The sequence below is a fragment of the Gavialis gangeticus genome, unplaced genomic scaffold (genome assembly GCF_001723915.1).
Source record: "Gavialis gangeticus isolate Ggan-Ray unplaced genomic scaffold, GavGan_comp1, whole genome shotgun sequence".
NCBI lineage: Eukaryota > Metazoa > Chordata > Crocodylia > Gavialidae > Gavialis > Gavialis gangeticus.
Window position 1 is genome coordinate 1,692,450 of NW_017728981.1, and position 13,785 is coordinate 1,706,234.

A 13,785-nucleotide genomic window follows, 5' to 3' on the forward strand; every position below is an offset into this window, starting at 1 on the left:
GGGGGGGGGGGGGGGGTTCCCCTGTAACTAGGAATGAATTTGAGCAAAGAGTCTGAAGAAAATCAGGGAAGTTGCTTTGAGTCTCTGGACCCTATGGGCAAGATTTAAATCCTTTTTCTTGCCACGAAACTTTTTTTTCCCTTCCTCATCCCCTCAGCTCAGTAGAGGGAAGTGGATTTTTAAAATCAAGTTGTCCTTTTCCATGGACTTCCATGGATTTTTCCATGGACTTTTCCAAGCTCTTTTTTTTTATGGAGTAAGGGAAGGGAGGAAGGCGTCAGTATAGGATCAGTTAGAGAGTAGTTTGCTTATACAAAAACATTTTGCTGATGGAGTTATACTGAACTCCCCTAGTAGAGACGCAGCTTATACACCAGCAGCTACACTCTGTGTACTTTAAAGCATTGACCCAACTGCTGTGATTTGTATCAGTCAAGCACCTTGTTCTCTTTTAAGAACTGTGCTTATAGGAGGTCCCCCCACCCCGGCTTAACCGTGTTGGTGGGACTGTACAGTTTTCTTTGTTCCATGCCCCTAAGCCACACAGCAACACTGGCAAAACACGGAGGTGTAAACCAAGCCTGCAAATAGTCACATCTGGTTTTTCCCCCAAAGCTTATGGCTGTTCTGCTGCATGTGCTATCCACATCCTTTACATCCTTTACATGTCTGAGCTGTGCACAGCTTCGGGGTCAGCAGCATGGATGTGTCGTTGCTGCAGCCAGCATGGACATCCCGAGCTAGCGTTAATAGACAAGGCACCCTCTTGTCCTCAAGTGCCGATAGAGGTCAGGGTCGACTTCTCCAGCCAGTTCTGCAGCACTCTGAGCTCAGCGCTGATGCGTCTACACTGCTAGTACTACCCAGGCTGGCTACTTCTGACCTAGCTTCGGCAGGTCTGTGTGAGCTGCTCTGCAGACATGCCCTTGGCATTCGAGGGAGGATGAATGCCAGGGGCCAGGAAAGGCTTCCCCCAGGGTAAGGCAGGTCTAGAAGAGCAGGGCAGCTTGAAGGTAGAGGCCTGGGCTTGGACTCTGGTCTCGCCAGTTCTGTTCCTGCCTTAACACGCACATTAATCCCACCCTAATATTACCTACCAAGCTAGTTGGATGCGTTTGCTACTGGCAGTACCTTGCGAATCGCGACCCTTCTCACCCCCTGTAACGCAAGGAAACTGTCCCTTGCAGAGTACCTAAAGGACGAGCTGGATCTCTATGTGAAGCAGCTGCAGGTTGTGAGAGTAGTGCGGCAGAAGGAGAGGAAGGGGTTAATAACAGCACGGCTGCTCGGCGCCAGCGTGGCAGCTGGAGACGTTCTCACCTTCCTGGATGCTCACTGTAAGTACAGCCGGGCTCTGGCATCGGCTTCACGCCTCTCGTGCGGCCTGGCAGACGGGGCACAGGCGTGGGACTCAGGAGAGAAGAGCTCTACCCCCAGCCCTGCCACAGGCCTCTTGGCTGGCCTTAGCCAAGTCCCTTTCCTGTGCTTTGGTTTCTGTAAAATGGGGCTAATGACAACAGCCTTCTTTCTCAAGCGCTTGGAGATGAAACGGTGGAAAGACACAGACCAGAGCTAGGGAGCGTTAGCTTCCTTTCCCAGGAGTGGTGCAGTCAGGCATGCCAGGGTCCTTACAGTGATGCCCGCTTGAGAGCTGCTGGCTAGCTCCCCGCCACCCCCCGTTCTAAGAGAAAGCGGGTGGGCGTGGAAGTCCCTTGGGCTCCTGCATGTTCTGTTTCGCTCCCACTCCCCTCCTGGGTTTCTATCCCTAACATCCACCCAAACTTGTGCCATGCTGCGCTTGGAAAGTGTCCACGCAGGAACTGCTCCCAATTTCTGTCTGCACTGCCAGAGAGCCCAGCAGGGGGGAGCAGAAGGAGACCGGCCGTGAAAGTTAGGGAACCCCCAAAGCGACCTGGCTGCTTTTCTCAGGCGTCCGAGCAAGGGGCAGAGCCAACTCCTCCTTGGCCTGACTCTTCGGCCATTTGTCTTGTGTCACTGAGATGTTCCACCAGATATTGTTAGGAGCTCTCCCAACCCCACAGACCGCCCCCCAAAGTGCTTCCACTTGCATCTAACTGGGGAGCCTAGGGCCAGCGTGAGAGTTGAGCCTTGCAAGCAAAGCGGTAGTGGCAAAATCCTTCTTCTTCCTCCCTGCTCCCCAGGTGAGTGCTTCCACGGCTGGCTGGAGCCTCTCTTGTACCGCATTGTCGAGGAGCCCACTGCAGTCGTGAGCCCCGACATTACCACCATCGACCTGAACACCTTCGAGTTCTCCAAGCCCATCCAGTATGGCAAGCAGCACAGCCGGGGGAACTTCGACTGGAGCCTCACCTTCGGCTGGGAGGCCATCCCGCCCCATGAGAAGCAGAAGAGGAAAGACGAGACCTACCCGATCAAGTAAGCCTTGGGGGGTGTTGCCACATGCTGCCTGGGATGGGAGCATCCAGTGTCTCTTGGCACTTCAAGGGTGGAGTTAATAGATGCTACATGGGCTTTTTAGCCTGCACCGCCGCTTTACCCTGGAAGAGGCAAATCTCAGGCGTCCTCGACAGGCCACTTGTGTCCCCCTGGGGAGGTGTCTGCTGTGACCCTGCAGCTGAAGGTCATGAATAGCTAGCTGCAAAGCCTACTTTGAGATCTGGTTTTGGAGGTGTTGAGCCCTGTGGCTGACTTGCCTCCGAGCCTTTCATACCCCAGACGCCTTTAGGCCCGAGCTGGAAACTTCACAAGAGCATCCAAAGCCATTGGTGACTCTTCAGATTTTCCCCCTTCTTCATAGGAGCGTGTAGAGTCTGACGGGAGCGGGATTCCCCATGGGGCAAGGTCTCAGATAGCTTCCAGTCCTTAGAGCAGGGACAAGCAATTGTGTTGGGCAGAGGGCCACTTACTGAGTTTCGGCAAGCCATCGAGGACCGCATGACAGGCAGCCTAAGGTAGATAAATATTAATTTTCTACATTTTTTAGGGGCCCCATCGGCCGGATAGGGTGGCCTGGTGGGCCGCATCCAGCCCCCAGGCTGCATTTTGCCCACCCTGGCCTCAGAGCCAAGGTAGATGCCAGCACAGCATATCTGAGCCTTCAGGCCAGAGGAGAAGTGGGGATGGTGAGAAAACCTCTGTTTTGGGTTCAGTGAATGAGGGATGAACTTTGTTCCTATGAAATGAAAGGAGCTCTTAATCACCTTAGGCTCCAGACAGGCCTTGCTTTCAGTCTCTCATTAAGAGCTTAATTACTGTCTCTTCATCTCTGTGCTGATCTTAGAAACCCAGTCATTTGAGTGCCCTGTAAGTAGCTGGGTTGGTTGGCTGGGGGAAGGGTATTGCCTGCACCGCATATTTTACATAAAGGCCTTTTTTTCCCCTGTTTGGAGTGGAAAGCAAACACTGTAGGAGCTGCTTGGTGGGCAGGAGGCGGCTCTTTGCAAGCACCAATGCATTCGCGCAGCATGGCGGTACCTGTTCAGAGTGTACCCCTAACCAACGCGGCCGTTCGGGCAAACATCAGGTCTGCCCAACAAACGGCAGTAGAGCGATATTGGTGGGGAGGTGAAGGAGGTTGCGACTCCTCTGCAAGCCAAAGACCCGGTGTAGAGGCAGCGGTAGTAAGAAACGTGCTGTTCCTGGTCTTTCCGTCCCTGCTTGGGGACCCCTGATACGGGGTAGTGAGGAAGTGCACATCTACACTGCCCCTGTAGGAGAGCTAGCTAGCAGAGCGTTCCTCGTGTAGCGATCACCTCTGTTCCCAGGTGAACAGGGATAACCTCCGCGAAAAGCATTTCACGAAGGGCACGAGGGAACGTGCGGCTTTGATACGGGGACAGGAGCCAGGCAAGGCTGGCCGGATCGTACTCCGGTCGTTTGCCCCTGACATGCCAAGAATTCCCTTGTTGCTGCCTAGAAAAGAGCCCGCTTGGTCACTTCCAGAGCCTGCCAGCCTGCAGCCCAGCTGGCACAGGCAGCTACGGACAAGGGTAGCCAGCCTCCGGCCCTTTAAAAGCAGAACAACCTTGAATTCCCAAGCGAAGACATTCAACACCAGCTTTTGGCCCACGCAACCCCGTCCCTTGGCCTGGAATACAGCTCCGCTTTGTGCGAAGGTCAGATGGGAGACGTTGCGGCCTCAATAAAGGTCCCTTTTAAGAAGGCCGGTAACGCAGCTTCCAGCAGCATCTAATCTCCGCTGGCTCCTCGCTCAGTGGGGGCTTTTCTTCTCTTGTCTTATGAAAGCCAGTGTCTGTTCCGGCCTCGTCCAGAGATCAGATGCAAATGATTAGAAAGGGAAACCGGTATGAAAAGCTCAGGTGCGGCGCGGCCCCCAGCTCTGCCCCTCCATTCTGCTACTGGCTGTCGGTAATGATGCCCCAGGCTTTGCCTTGTCCCAACGAGAGGCCCAGGGACCGGTCCTCTGGGTCCCAGGCACATCCAGTGTCAACCCTTAGCTTCCCCATCGCGGGTGTGCAATCCCTTGTTCTGAGTTCAGCCAATGCTTAATGAGCTGAATGCCTCTGAGGCAGGGTGGGGATCCCCACGTTGCAGAGCAGAGAGGCCAAGTAATTGCCTGCGGTCCAATGGCAAGCCCGCCAGAGCGGGGAACCGAACCGGAGTAGGGAACTGGACCATTAAAGGCCTTTGCGAATGCTCTGCTTTTCTTTGGCCGTGGGGACAGAGGTTTGTCTCTGGGAAGCAACCCAAGCAAAGCACTTGGACATGGGCGGGGGGCTGAACTCGATGATTTTCTGAGGTCCCTTCCAGCCCTAATGTCTATGAAATCTATGGGGTGGCACTGCACTACCTTGCAACAGTTGGCTGGTGTGTAGAGCGCTCTAGACACCATCCCTACCCCTACCCGTTTCTGGAAGCAGACGTTTTGGATGCTACCATAGTAGAAGCAACAATAGGGATCATCAGCCATGACTTGACATGCCCGTGGGGGAGTTGCCTACAGATGGCTCATAAAGGGGCCTGGCCATGGGGGAGAACCTCATCCTTCTGTAATGCAAAGACCAGACCAGTGCAATGCTGTTATGGTGGCAAGCAGCTGCAGCCAAGTTCAGACCCCACGTGCCCCTCCGTAGGCTGGAGATGATACGCTTGCCAGGCGGAGGAGCGAGAAGCACGATGGAAGAGCGCCCCGTGCTGTTCCTTACACTCTGCTCCCGTGTCCCCTCAGGTCCCCGACCTTCGCTGGTGGCCTCTTTTCAATCTCCAAGTCCTACTTCGAACACATTGGCTCCTACGACGATCAGATGGAGATCTGGGGAGGGGAGAACGTGGAAATGTCCTTCAGGGTAAGAGCAACGGGTAATGTTAAAAGGCTCTTAACTGCAAGCTGCGAGCGCGGCTCCAGGCCGCGCGCGTGTGAAGGTGCCATCACACTACCTGCTGTCATAAAACAGCCCAAAGCACATGCTACCAGGCCTCGGGCTGGTCCAGTTCTGCACGTCGCTCCCTTTCTCGGAGCAAAGCTTGGCTTGGCTGAGGCTCTCTCTGAAAGCTGTTGTCCTGGGGCTTGCTCCTGCTGCAGGTCTGGCAGTGCGGAGGGCAGCTGGAGATCCTCCCCTGCTCCGTCGTGGGGCACGTGTTTCGCTCCAAGAGCCCCCACACCTTCCCAAAGGGGACGCAAGTCATTTCCCGGAACCAGGTGCGCCTGGCGGAGGTCTGGATGGACGACTACAAGGAAATCTTCTACAGGAGGAACCAGCAGGCCTCACAGATGGCCAAGGAGGTAAGGAGCCAGGTTCTAGATGTCCCCTCCGTCGCCTTCTTCAGCAGAGAAGGTGGCGTCCTTTGACTGGGCAATGATCCTTAGCATCATCCTCAAGGTCCCGGTAAAGATGGTGGGACCATTGCATCAAAGGACAGGGGGCTGTGCCGGATTCCCACTCAACCAGTTGGGGCCAGATCAGAATGAGACAAATATTTTTTGCGCTCACTCTTTTTGATTTTTTTGTGGCAAATGCAGATTTGGCCACAGCAAAACACAGTGCAGCTGCATCTTGGTTCCTCCAGTGTTTCATTTTCAGCAGCATCCAGATTCTGACATTCGAAGCAGACAGATTTTTGCGCTTTCAGAACCAGAATATTTTGGGTTTTTTCCTCTCAACACTATTAGTTTTCAAATTTAGTTTTCTTTTCTTGAAAGGTCAGATCCAAAACTAAAGATCTGGGGGAGCCAGAACAATCTGCTTGATCATAAAGGAAGCTTTCCAGTTAGCCACATGTGTCTTGTTTTTGCGCCAAATAAAAAAGATATTTCTTTTTCTTTTTTTTTCTCCGTTTGTCAACAAACCACGATTTGCCTTTTGCACTGGTCTCTTATCGGGGCCCAAATCTGGACTGAATCCAAAATGCCTTGTGCTGTCTGAGCTGTGTTTTCCAGTGACGCATTGTCCTGGGAAACTTCCCCTTTGGGGCTGTTTTGCCTCCTTAGTGTGCTAAGAAGGAAAGATATAGATTCCCAAAGAAGGGCCATGATGAGACCCGCCTTTCTGATGCCTGGTGGGAAGCCTGGTAAGGGGCACGCGGGGATTTGTATGGCTGCTTCCCTTGGAAGTCAGTTTAATTTTCTTGCCTGACTTTGTTGATAGAAAACATATGGTGACATTAGAGAGAGGCTCAAACTCAAGGAGCAGCTGCACTGCAAGAACTTCACCTGGTACCTCCAAACCATCTACCCCGAGATCTTCATCCCAGACCTGACCCCCACCTTCTATGGAGCAGTAAGTGCACGTGGCTGTGGGTTTCCCGCTTGCTTCCCTTGGTTCGACCTGTCACTTCCCGTACCCCGAACACGCCTGATCTCGGAAACTAAGCAGGGTTGGGTCCGGTTAGTACTTGAATGGAAGACCCAACTTTCCTGGAGACAGGTCAGGTCGGTAGATGCACACTGGTGCTGCTGCAGGATCCCTCTGCCGGGGTCTCATGCTCTGGAGCCCACAAAAATCCACTAGAAGGGCAAGCCACAAAGGAAACTCTGTAGACCAGGGGTGTCCAACCTCTGGCTCACGGGCCAAATCTGGCCTGTGAAACCATAGGGATCTGGCCCATGGGGCTGCCCATGGATCAGGAAGTCTGGTGGCAGGGGAAAGGTGGCAATAAATACAGCTACCCTCCCACACAAATTGTGCAGGCTGAGGCCAGGTCACGCCCTCTCCCCCTGCTTCCAGGGCATGCCCTTCCCCCATGCTGGATAGGACTGGGCTGTGTCCCCCTCCCCCTGTGGGGCTGGGTTGGGGCCAAGCTATGCCCCCTCCCCCTGCAGTTCTGAGCCACGCTGCCTTCCCCCATGGGGCTGGGCCACATCCCTTCTCCTCACCCCACAGGGCTGAGCCATGCCCCCTCCCTCCATGTCCCACACCCCCTGGATGGGTCACCCTGGCTGCATCCCGCTCCATGCTCCATACGCCATCCTAGCTAGGCAGTGCACCCAGCCCCACTCCCTCCCTCACCAGGGGGCCTCAATCTGCCCCCCTCCCCCCACCATAGACTTACTCTGCAGGGAGCTGCTCTTCAGGCTGCTGGGCTGGATTTCCCAGCCATATACATGTGTGCAGGTGTGCACATGCACGTGGCACCCCCTGTGTCCTGCTCCTGGCTGCCAGCCTGCAAGGGGCAATGCACCATTTCCCACGGATCCCTGCACAATGCTGCAAATCCGGGACAAATCCTGTCCTGGAGTCGTGCAGCCCAGATGTTCCCAATCTGGGACTGTCCCACCCAATTAGGGATAGGTAGTCACCCTGTTTGCACAGATCCAGTGCAAACTCAGGGCTCAGTGGACTTCCGTGGGCTTTGAGGTTTCCACCCAGTAGCCTTGCCTTCTAGTTAAACAAACTGCAGAGAAGTTTCCAAAGCGGGCAGGCAGGCTGTTTGTTCAGTTCCAGCCTGTTAAGCATTTGACATAAGCTTATACCATCCCAGCTGAGAAAGTTGGCACTCAAAATCTCTAAGCACAGAGGTGGTTAGCAATGTTAGTCCAAAGTCAGGTATAAGGCAGGGCAGGGCAGTCTTAGAGACCAACTGGTTCACCGAGCAGAGTAAGGGGATTTTTTTTTTCACACCGCTGCTAATAATAGCTGATGTCTTCAGCCAGACCTGGCCAGCGCCTCAAGGGGAAAAGAAACATGCAGGTTGGGCTTGTCCTGCAGAGTCAGAATCGAAGAGCAGAGCTCATTCCAGCTCACAATAAAAGAGTTAGAAGCACTTGAAAAAGGCCGTCACTCTTCTTTGACAGGAACAGGCAAGGCCGGTTCTTTGACTAACCAGACCTGAGCTGATAAAACGTGATTCTGATCTGAACCAAACCCTTCTCTCCGACATTCCTGAGTTCAGGTGTAGCCAAGAGGCAGGTGACTTGTCACCTGCAGGGCTGGTCTCCAAGTGCTTACTGCACTCGAGTCTGGTAAACCCAGTTGATAGAGACTGATGCCCGCTCAGTTGTGAATAGCATGAGGAGTTCTTGGCATTAGCTGGCCCAAAATACCTAGTCCTCCTGTGAAAATACATGCAGTGCCTGAGAAAACAGAGCCATATGAAAGACCTTACCCTCTTCGGGCATTAAGAAGCTGAGACAAGAGAACATCCCAATGGTTAAGCTGAACTCTGTCCTTGGGTTTGTAGATGCTACTGTAGTACTACTCGTGGACCACCGTGCCAGGCATTGTACAAATGCAAGACGCAAAGAGGATTCCTGCCTTTGTGAACTTCAGGGCAAAAGCTGCTAGTACAGTTTGGGTGGTGCATGCTTTTTTGGCTTTGCAAAACTCAGACTAAATAATTCCTCCATCAGGGAGCAGCAATGGCAAGCAACACCCAGTCACAAATTCCTAGTCCCCAAAAAATAAATGTGGGCAGTGGGACTTTCTGGGCTGCCTTCTCAGGTTCAGTGTGGAGTCCAGAGCCTGTTCCTTGAGCCAGTCCCTAATGGCAGAAGACAGAGAAGAAGCCTTCAACCTGAGCTGTTCCCAATTTGACTCGTCTTTTTGCTTACAGATTAAAAATGAAGGCACCAAGAGCTGCTTGGATGTCGGTGAAAACAACCACGGAGGGAAGCCTCTGATCATGTACCCTTGTCACGGCATGGGGGGCAATCAGGTTTGTAGGGGAGGAAGCTGGCTGGCCATTTCCCAGCAGTCCCCCTCCCCCTGGGGAAGCCACTGGGGAAAGGAGGAAGCCCAGCACCAGTCGAGGCTGGAGTGATGCACAATGAAGTGCCCCCAGTAGAGGCAGAAGCGGTAATGCATCAGTGATGTTGTGCACTTCTCAGTCCTCTGTGGATTCATTGAACTGTAAAAAACAAGGCTTGGGGGGACCTCAGGTGGTCACATCTAGTCCAAGCCCCTGCTCAAAGCAGGATCAGCCCCAACTAGATCATCTCAGCCAAGGCTTTGCCAAGCTGGATCTTAAAAACCTCCAAGGATGGAGACTCCATCACCTCTCCGGGTAACCTGTTCCAGTGCTTTACTACCCTCCTGGTGAGAATTTTTTTCCTACTATCCAACCTCACCTTAACCTTGCTGCAGCTTGATCGCATCGCTCCTTGTTCTGTCACCTGCCCCCACTGAGAACAATTTCGCTCCATCCTCTTTGGAAACCCCCCTTTCAGGGAGCTGAAGGCGTCTGAGAGCGGCCTGTTTCTTCCCTGCATGCCTCTCCCTCCAGAGAAGCAGGCAACAGCAAGATGAACTGACCATATTAACTCTCGAATCCATTCATTAGATGACCCCTCCAATAATTAGTTACTGTACATGGCAAATTATGAATCTGCTAGCATTTTTCATGTGTAGAATCTAAGTACTGGGGGGGGCATCTTAAATTCAGTCCCTGCACTGCTGCTGTAGGGGGAAGCAGCAACGGGGGGGTAAGTAGTAGGGAAAGTAGTGGAGTTGGGGGCAGGCAGCGGGGACGGTCCTACTTGGAGCAGGGGATTGGACTCGATGTGATCCCTCTAAGATCCCTCCCAACCCTCATGATCTCCGATTCTGCGCAGGGAGTGACGGGTGCTGCTGGTGGTGCCGTGGCAGGCAGGTGGGGTCTTGCTGCATAAGGTTGCAATCCTCACCTCTCCCCGTTCTGCTCTTGGTCCCCAGTACTTCGAGTACACGACCCAGAAGGACCTGCGACACAACATCGGCAAGCAGCTCTGCCTCCGCTCCGGCTTCGGGCCGGTGGAGCTGGGAGAATGCCACTTCATGGGGAGAAATTCCCGCGTGCCTGAAAGCGAGGCATGGGAGCTGACTCAGGTGAGCGAGTGCTTCTCGCCCCTTGAATGCCTTGCGCTGAGTGGAGGGGTGGGGGACACGGCGGCACCCCCCTTTGGCAGTGCTGCCTGTGAGATCTCAGCGCGGGGCTTCCCCCAAGGTCCTGCTTTCGTGCCCGGGGGTGAACACTGCTGCTGCTCGGCTCCTTTTCCCAGCTGCTGAATTCATTGGGAAGGGAGGGCAAAGGCAAACAGTAGCAGTAGTTCTGTCTCCGTTCCCCCCGCCTCCCTCCCGGGCTCCGGAGCTGCACAAAACCACATAGTCAACATGAGGGGCAGCCCCACCCTCCCCGTCCCATTCCTGGATCCACTGCTGGGCACTGGTGCGGGGCAAGTCTCCCTGCTTCCTCCCGTCTCCGTTACTCCCTCCGCAGAGTTTGAGTTGTCCCTCAAGCTGTCTGGAGGACGCCAGCCCAATCTCCTTTTCTCATAGGACCGGCTGATCAGAAACGTGGCTTCTAACACGTGTTTATCCGCAAGAGGCGAGCACCCGTCCATGGCTTCCTGCAACCCGCTGGATTTCCATCAGCAGTGGTTCTTCACCTAAGGTGCCGTGCGAAGACCAAAGCCCAAGCGTGGACAGGGTGGCCCGTGAGCCCATCTCGCTTGGAGTTATCCATCCCCAAGTGCACTCAGGAAATGGAAGCTAAGACTTTTTCTCCTTTTATTTAAAAGAGACTAAAGCCTTAAATATGCTGCAGTTCACATTTGCCTTGAAGCCCATTCTGTGCCTTTTGGGGGACTAAGATGGCATCATAATACATGGATGAGATTTTGTTTGTATCGTTTTTCCGAGAGACCGAGCAAACTCCCTGTTTGCGGCTACATAAGTGTCATAACCATCATGTATCCGAAGCCAAGGAACTTGGGACCGTCTCCATCAGGGCAGTATCAGTTAAAACGCTCAATCCCATGCACCACCCCGGAGCGGCTGGATTGCGAGCCACAAGAACCGGGGGAAGAGACCGAATCCAATATCCCGCTGAGAAGGTATTGCCAGCTGTCTCATGCCAAAAATGGTGCTTGCGGCAGCTACTTGTTGTTATGCTCTTGCAGGTGGAATATGGTCAAAGGCAAATCGGGGCCGCGTCAGGAAGCGTTGCAGGGGAGCGATGTGCAGCATCTTGTTGGCTCCTCTTTGCAGACACCCTAGCTGTTAACTCAGTAGGGGGTAACAGCTGCATTCAAATGCTGACGCTGGGGGGCACTGTTGCTGCGCGACTCCCCAGCCATCGTGCAGTGTGTGCGTTGCCTCCGGTTGAGGTGCTCCTGCCAGCCCAGGGCGGCAAGGAGGACTGACCGCATTGCAAATGAAAGACCTCTCAGTACAGCTAATCCCTGAAGGAGAGATGATTCATCGTTTCTCCTTGACCCCTGCTGGGGCGCAGGTTGTCGAGAGAGCTGGCAGCGGCGCTGCATCATGGCACGCCTCGGGAGATGGACTCTGTAGGAGCTTGCAAGATGATGCTGATGGATGGCATTAAACAACAGACAGTCCCGTGGAGGGTAAAGGCGGGAGGAGTGCACATGAAACTGGTTTATCTGTTGCGGTGAAGCAGCTCCTGATAACAGATCGCCTGTGCCAGCATGATGAAACACTTGGTGCCACTTTTACTCTGGGCTGCCTGCTGTGATTGCTGGGGTTTAAGAAAAGCTACTTTAAAAAAAAAAATTCTTTAAATCAGCATCAACGCTTCACTTCTCATGACCCTTCCCCTGCCATGATGCTGCCTCACCTGTTTTCCATTAGAAAACACACAAGTGGAGGCGCTAGTAGCTTTCCTTATGGGATCCCTGGTGAGTCCAGCCCAGGAAGACCATACTTTCTTCTGAGTTGGGCAAAGGGCACTGGACTTCTGGCTTAAACTCTCCTGGCATTATTGGTACCACCACCTTCCTCCACTTTCTACCTCCTGTTTCAAACCATGCAGCTGAATTTTTCTCTACTGGTGTTTTTCTTTTAAACCTCCAAGGGAAAGACAATGCAGCCGCAAAGTGAACAGAAAAAAATACCTTTTGTTTTTTATTAAGTGTTTAGACTTGAATACGGTAGTTGACACTAGTTTCCAGATGATTCTGCTCCTCCTGTAAGTCAAGAGCCCTCCCAGGAATGTGGGATGTGCCCTGCATTTTGGATCCACTTGGCATGAACCTAAAATAAAGAGACATGGTTTTGTTTGAAGAGTCCCGTCTGGGTTTGGTTCCTTCGGAGCAGATGCTCAGTGCGCACCCAATATTAAGCCATATGTTTTCTTATGTTTAGTACCTAAAGCTCATCAAGACCCAGTCCCCATTGCAGTTGGCACTGTGCGTGCCACCCTAGCCCGTCCCAGGAGGCTTTGCAGCCTGTGCAAGCAAGGCAGAAGCAGAATGGGTGCCTGGGCTGTGATACGCTATACCTGAGCCCTGTGTGCATTGCTGATTTCTGTCAGGCGAGGTGCCTTTCACAAACCGCTGCCTATGCAGTGATTTGGATGGTGCCTGAAGATGGCAAATTCCCAAGGACTCCATGCTGAGGCACACAGCAGGTGTATGCGCTCCTGGCTTTGAACGTGCAAGATCAGAGTCTTCCATAGTTGCACCCACTAAAATCTAATAACAGGCGTGACACTAGTGACATTGGGTCTGTTTTGGTATGGCAGGATGATGAAAGCCCCTTTGCAGCCCTAGAAGGCAGGGCTCAGAGCCTGGCTCTGGTATAGCTCCATTGTGGCAGGTAGTTTCCTACTCCCTGCGAGACGGGGTGGCTTCTCCAGTGGTGCATGAGAAAATAAAAATGTTGCCCCTCAGCCTTGATTGGGGGCTGGCTGGGCAGAGCCTCCCCCCAGTGCAGGGGGCTGGAAAACAGCCTTTAGGAAGGCTCTTGCTGCAGCCGTCCGCGGGCACCGAGCACTAGATTCAGCCAGGAACCGGAGACTGTGCAGCGAGCAAAGCACAGGCTCTTCCCTAAGGCGCCAGGTGGAGGCTCCTTACTCCACGGAGGCTCATTGACTGAGACGTTGGTGCCACCCAGCGGCCAGGCAGAGGTGTCAAGTGCGTACAGCGGAGGCTCCCTTTGGGTTTCACGTAGAATCACAGAAAATGAGGGTGGGAAGGGCCTTCAGGAGGTCACATCTAGTCCAACCCCCTGCTACAAGCAGGACCAGCCCCAGCTACATCAGCCCAGTCTAGGCTTTGTCTACCTGGGTCTTAAAAACCTGCAAGGATGGAGACTCCACCACCTCTCCGGGTAACCTGGTCCAGTGCTTCACCACCCTCCTCGCAAGAGTTTTTTCCTAATATCCAACCTCAACTTCCTTTGCTGCAATGTGAGCCCATTGCTCCTTGTTCTGGCATCTGCCCCCACTGAGAACAGCCCAGCTCCATCCTCTTTGCAACCCCCCTGCAGGGAGCTGAAGGTTGCTATTAAATCCCCTCTGTCTTCTCTTCTCCAGGCTAAATGAGGCCAGTTCCCTCGGCCTCTCCTCATCAGTCACGTGCCCCAGCACCTGAACCATTCTCATTGCCCTCCTCTGGACTCTCCAATG

General features: G+C 53.6%; 1 protein-coding gene across 4 annotated transcripts in view; it reads left to right on the forward strand.

Annotated features, from left to right (window-relative positions):
- GALNT6 (polypeptide N-acetylgalactosaminyltransferase 6) overlaps nucleotides 1-12,440 on the forward strand; it is a 31,117-nt gene extending 18,677 nt beyond the window's left edge. For all 4 annotated transcript variants that reach the window (XM_019511465.1, XM_019511491.1, XM_019511484.1 and 1 more), the window contains 8 exons: nucleotides 1,188-1,337; nucleotides 2,163-2,397; nucleotides 5,171-5,288; nucleotides 5,525-5,725; nucleotides 6,588-6,719; nucleotides 8,992-9,093; nucleotides 10,089-10,241; nucleotides 10,692-12,440. In XM_019511465.1, the coding sequence (XP_019367010.1) occupies nucleotides 1,188-1,337; nucleotides 2,163-2,397; nucleotides 5,171-5,288; nucleotides 5,525-5,725; nucleotides 6,588-6,719; nucleotides 8,992-9,093; nucleotides 10,089-10,241; nucleotides 10,692-10,805 (1,205 nt within the window). In that variant the 3' untranslated portion in view covers nucleotides 10,806-12,440. The remainder of the gene's footprint in view (nucleotides 1-1,187; nucleotides 1,338-2,162; nucleotides 2,398-5,170; nucleotides 5,289-5,524; nucleotides 5,726-6,587; nucleotides 6,720-8,991; nucleotides 9,094-10,088; nucleotides 10,242-10,691) is intronic.
- The last annotated feature ends 1,345 nt before the right edge of the window (nucleotides 12,441-13,785 follow it).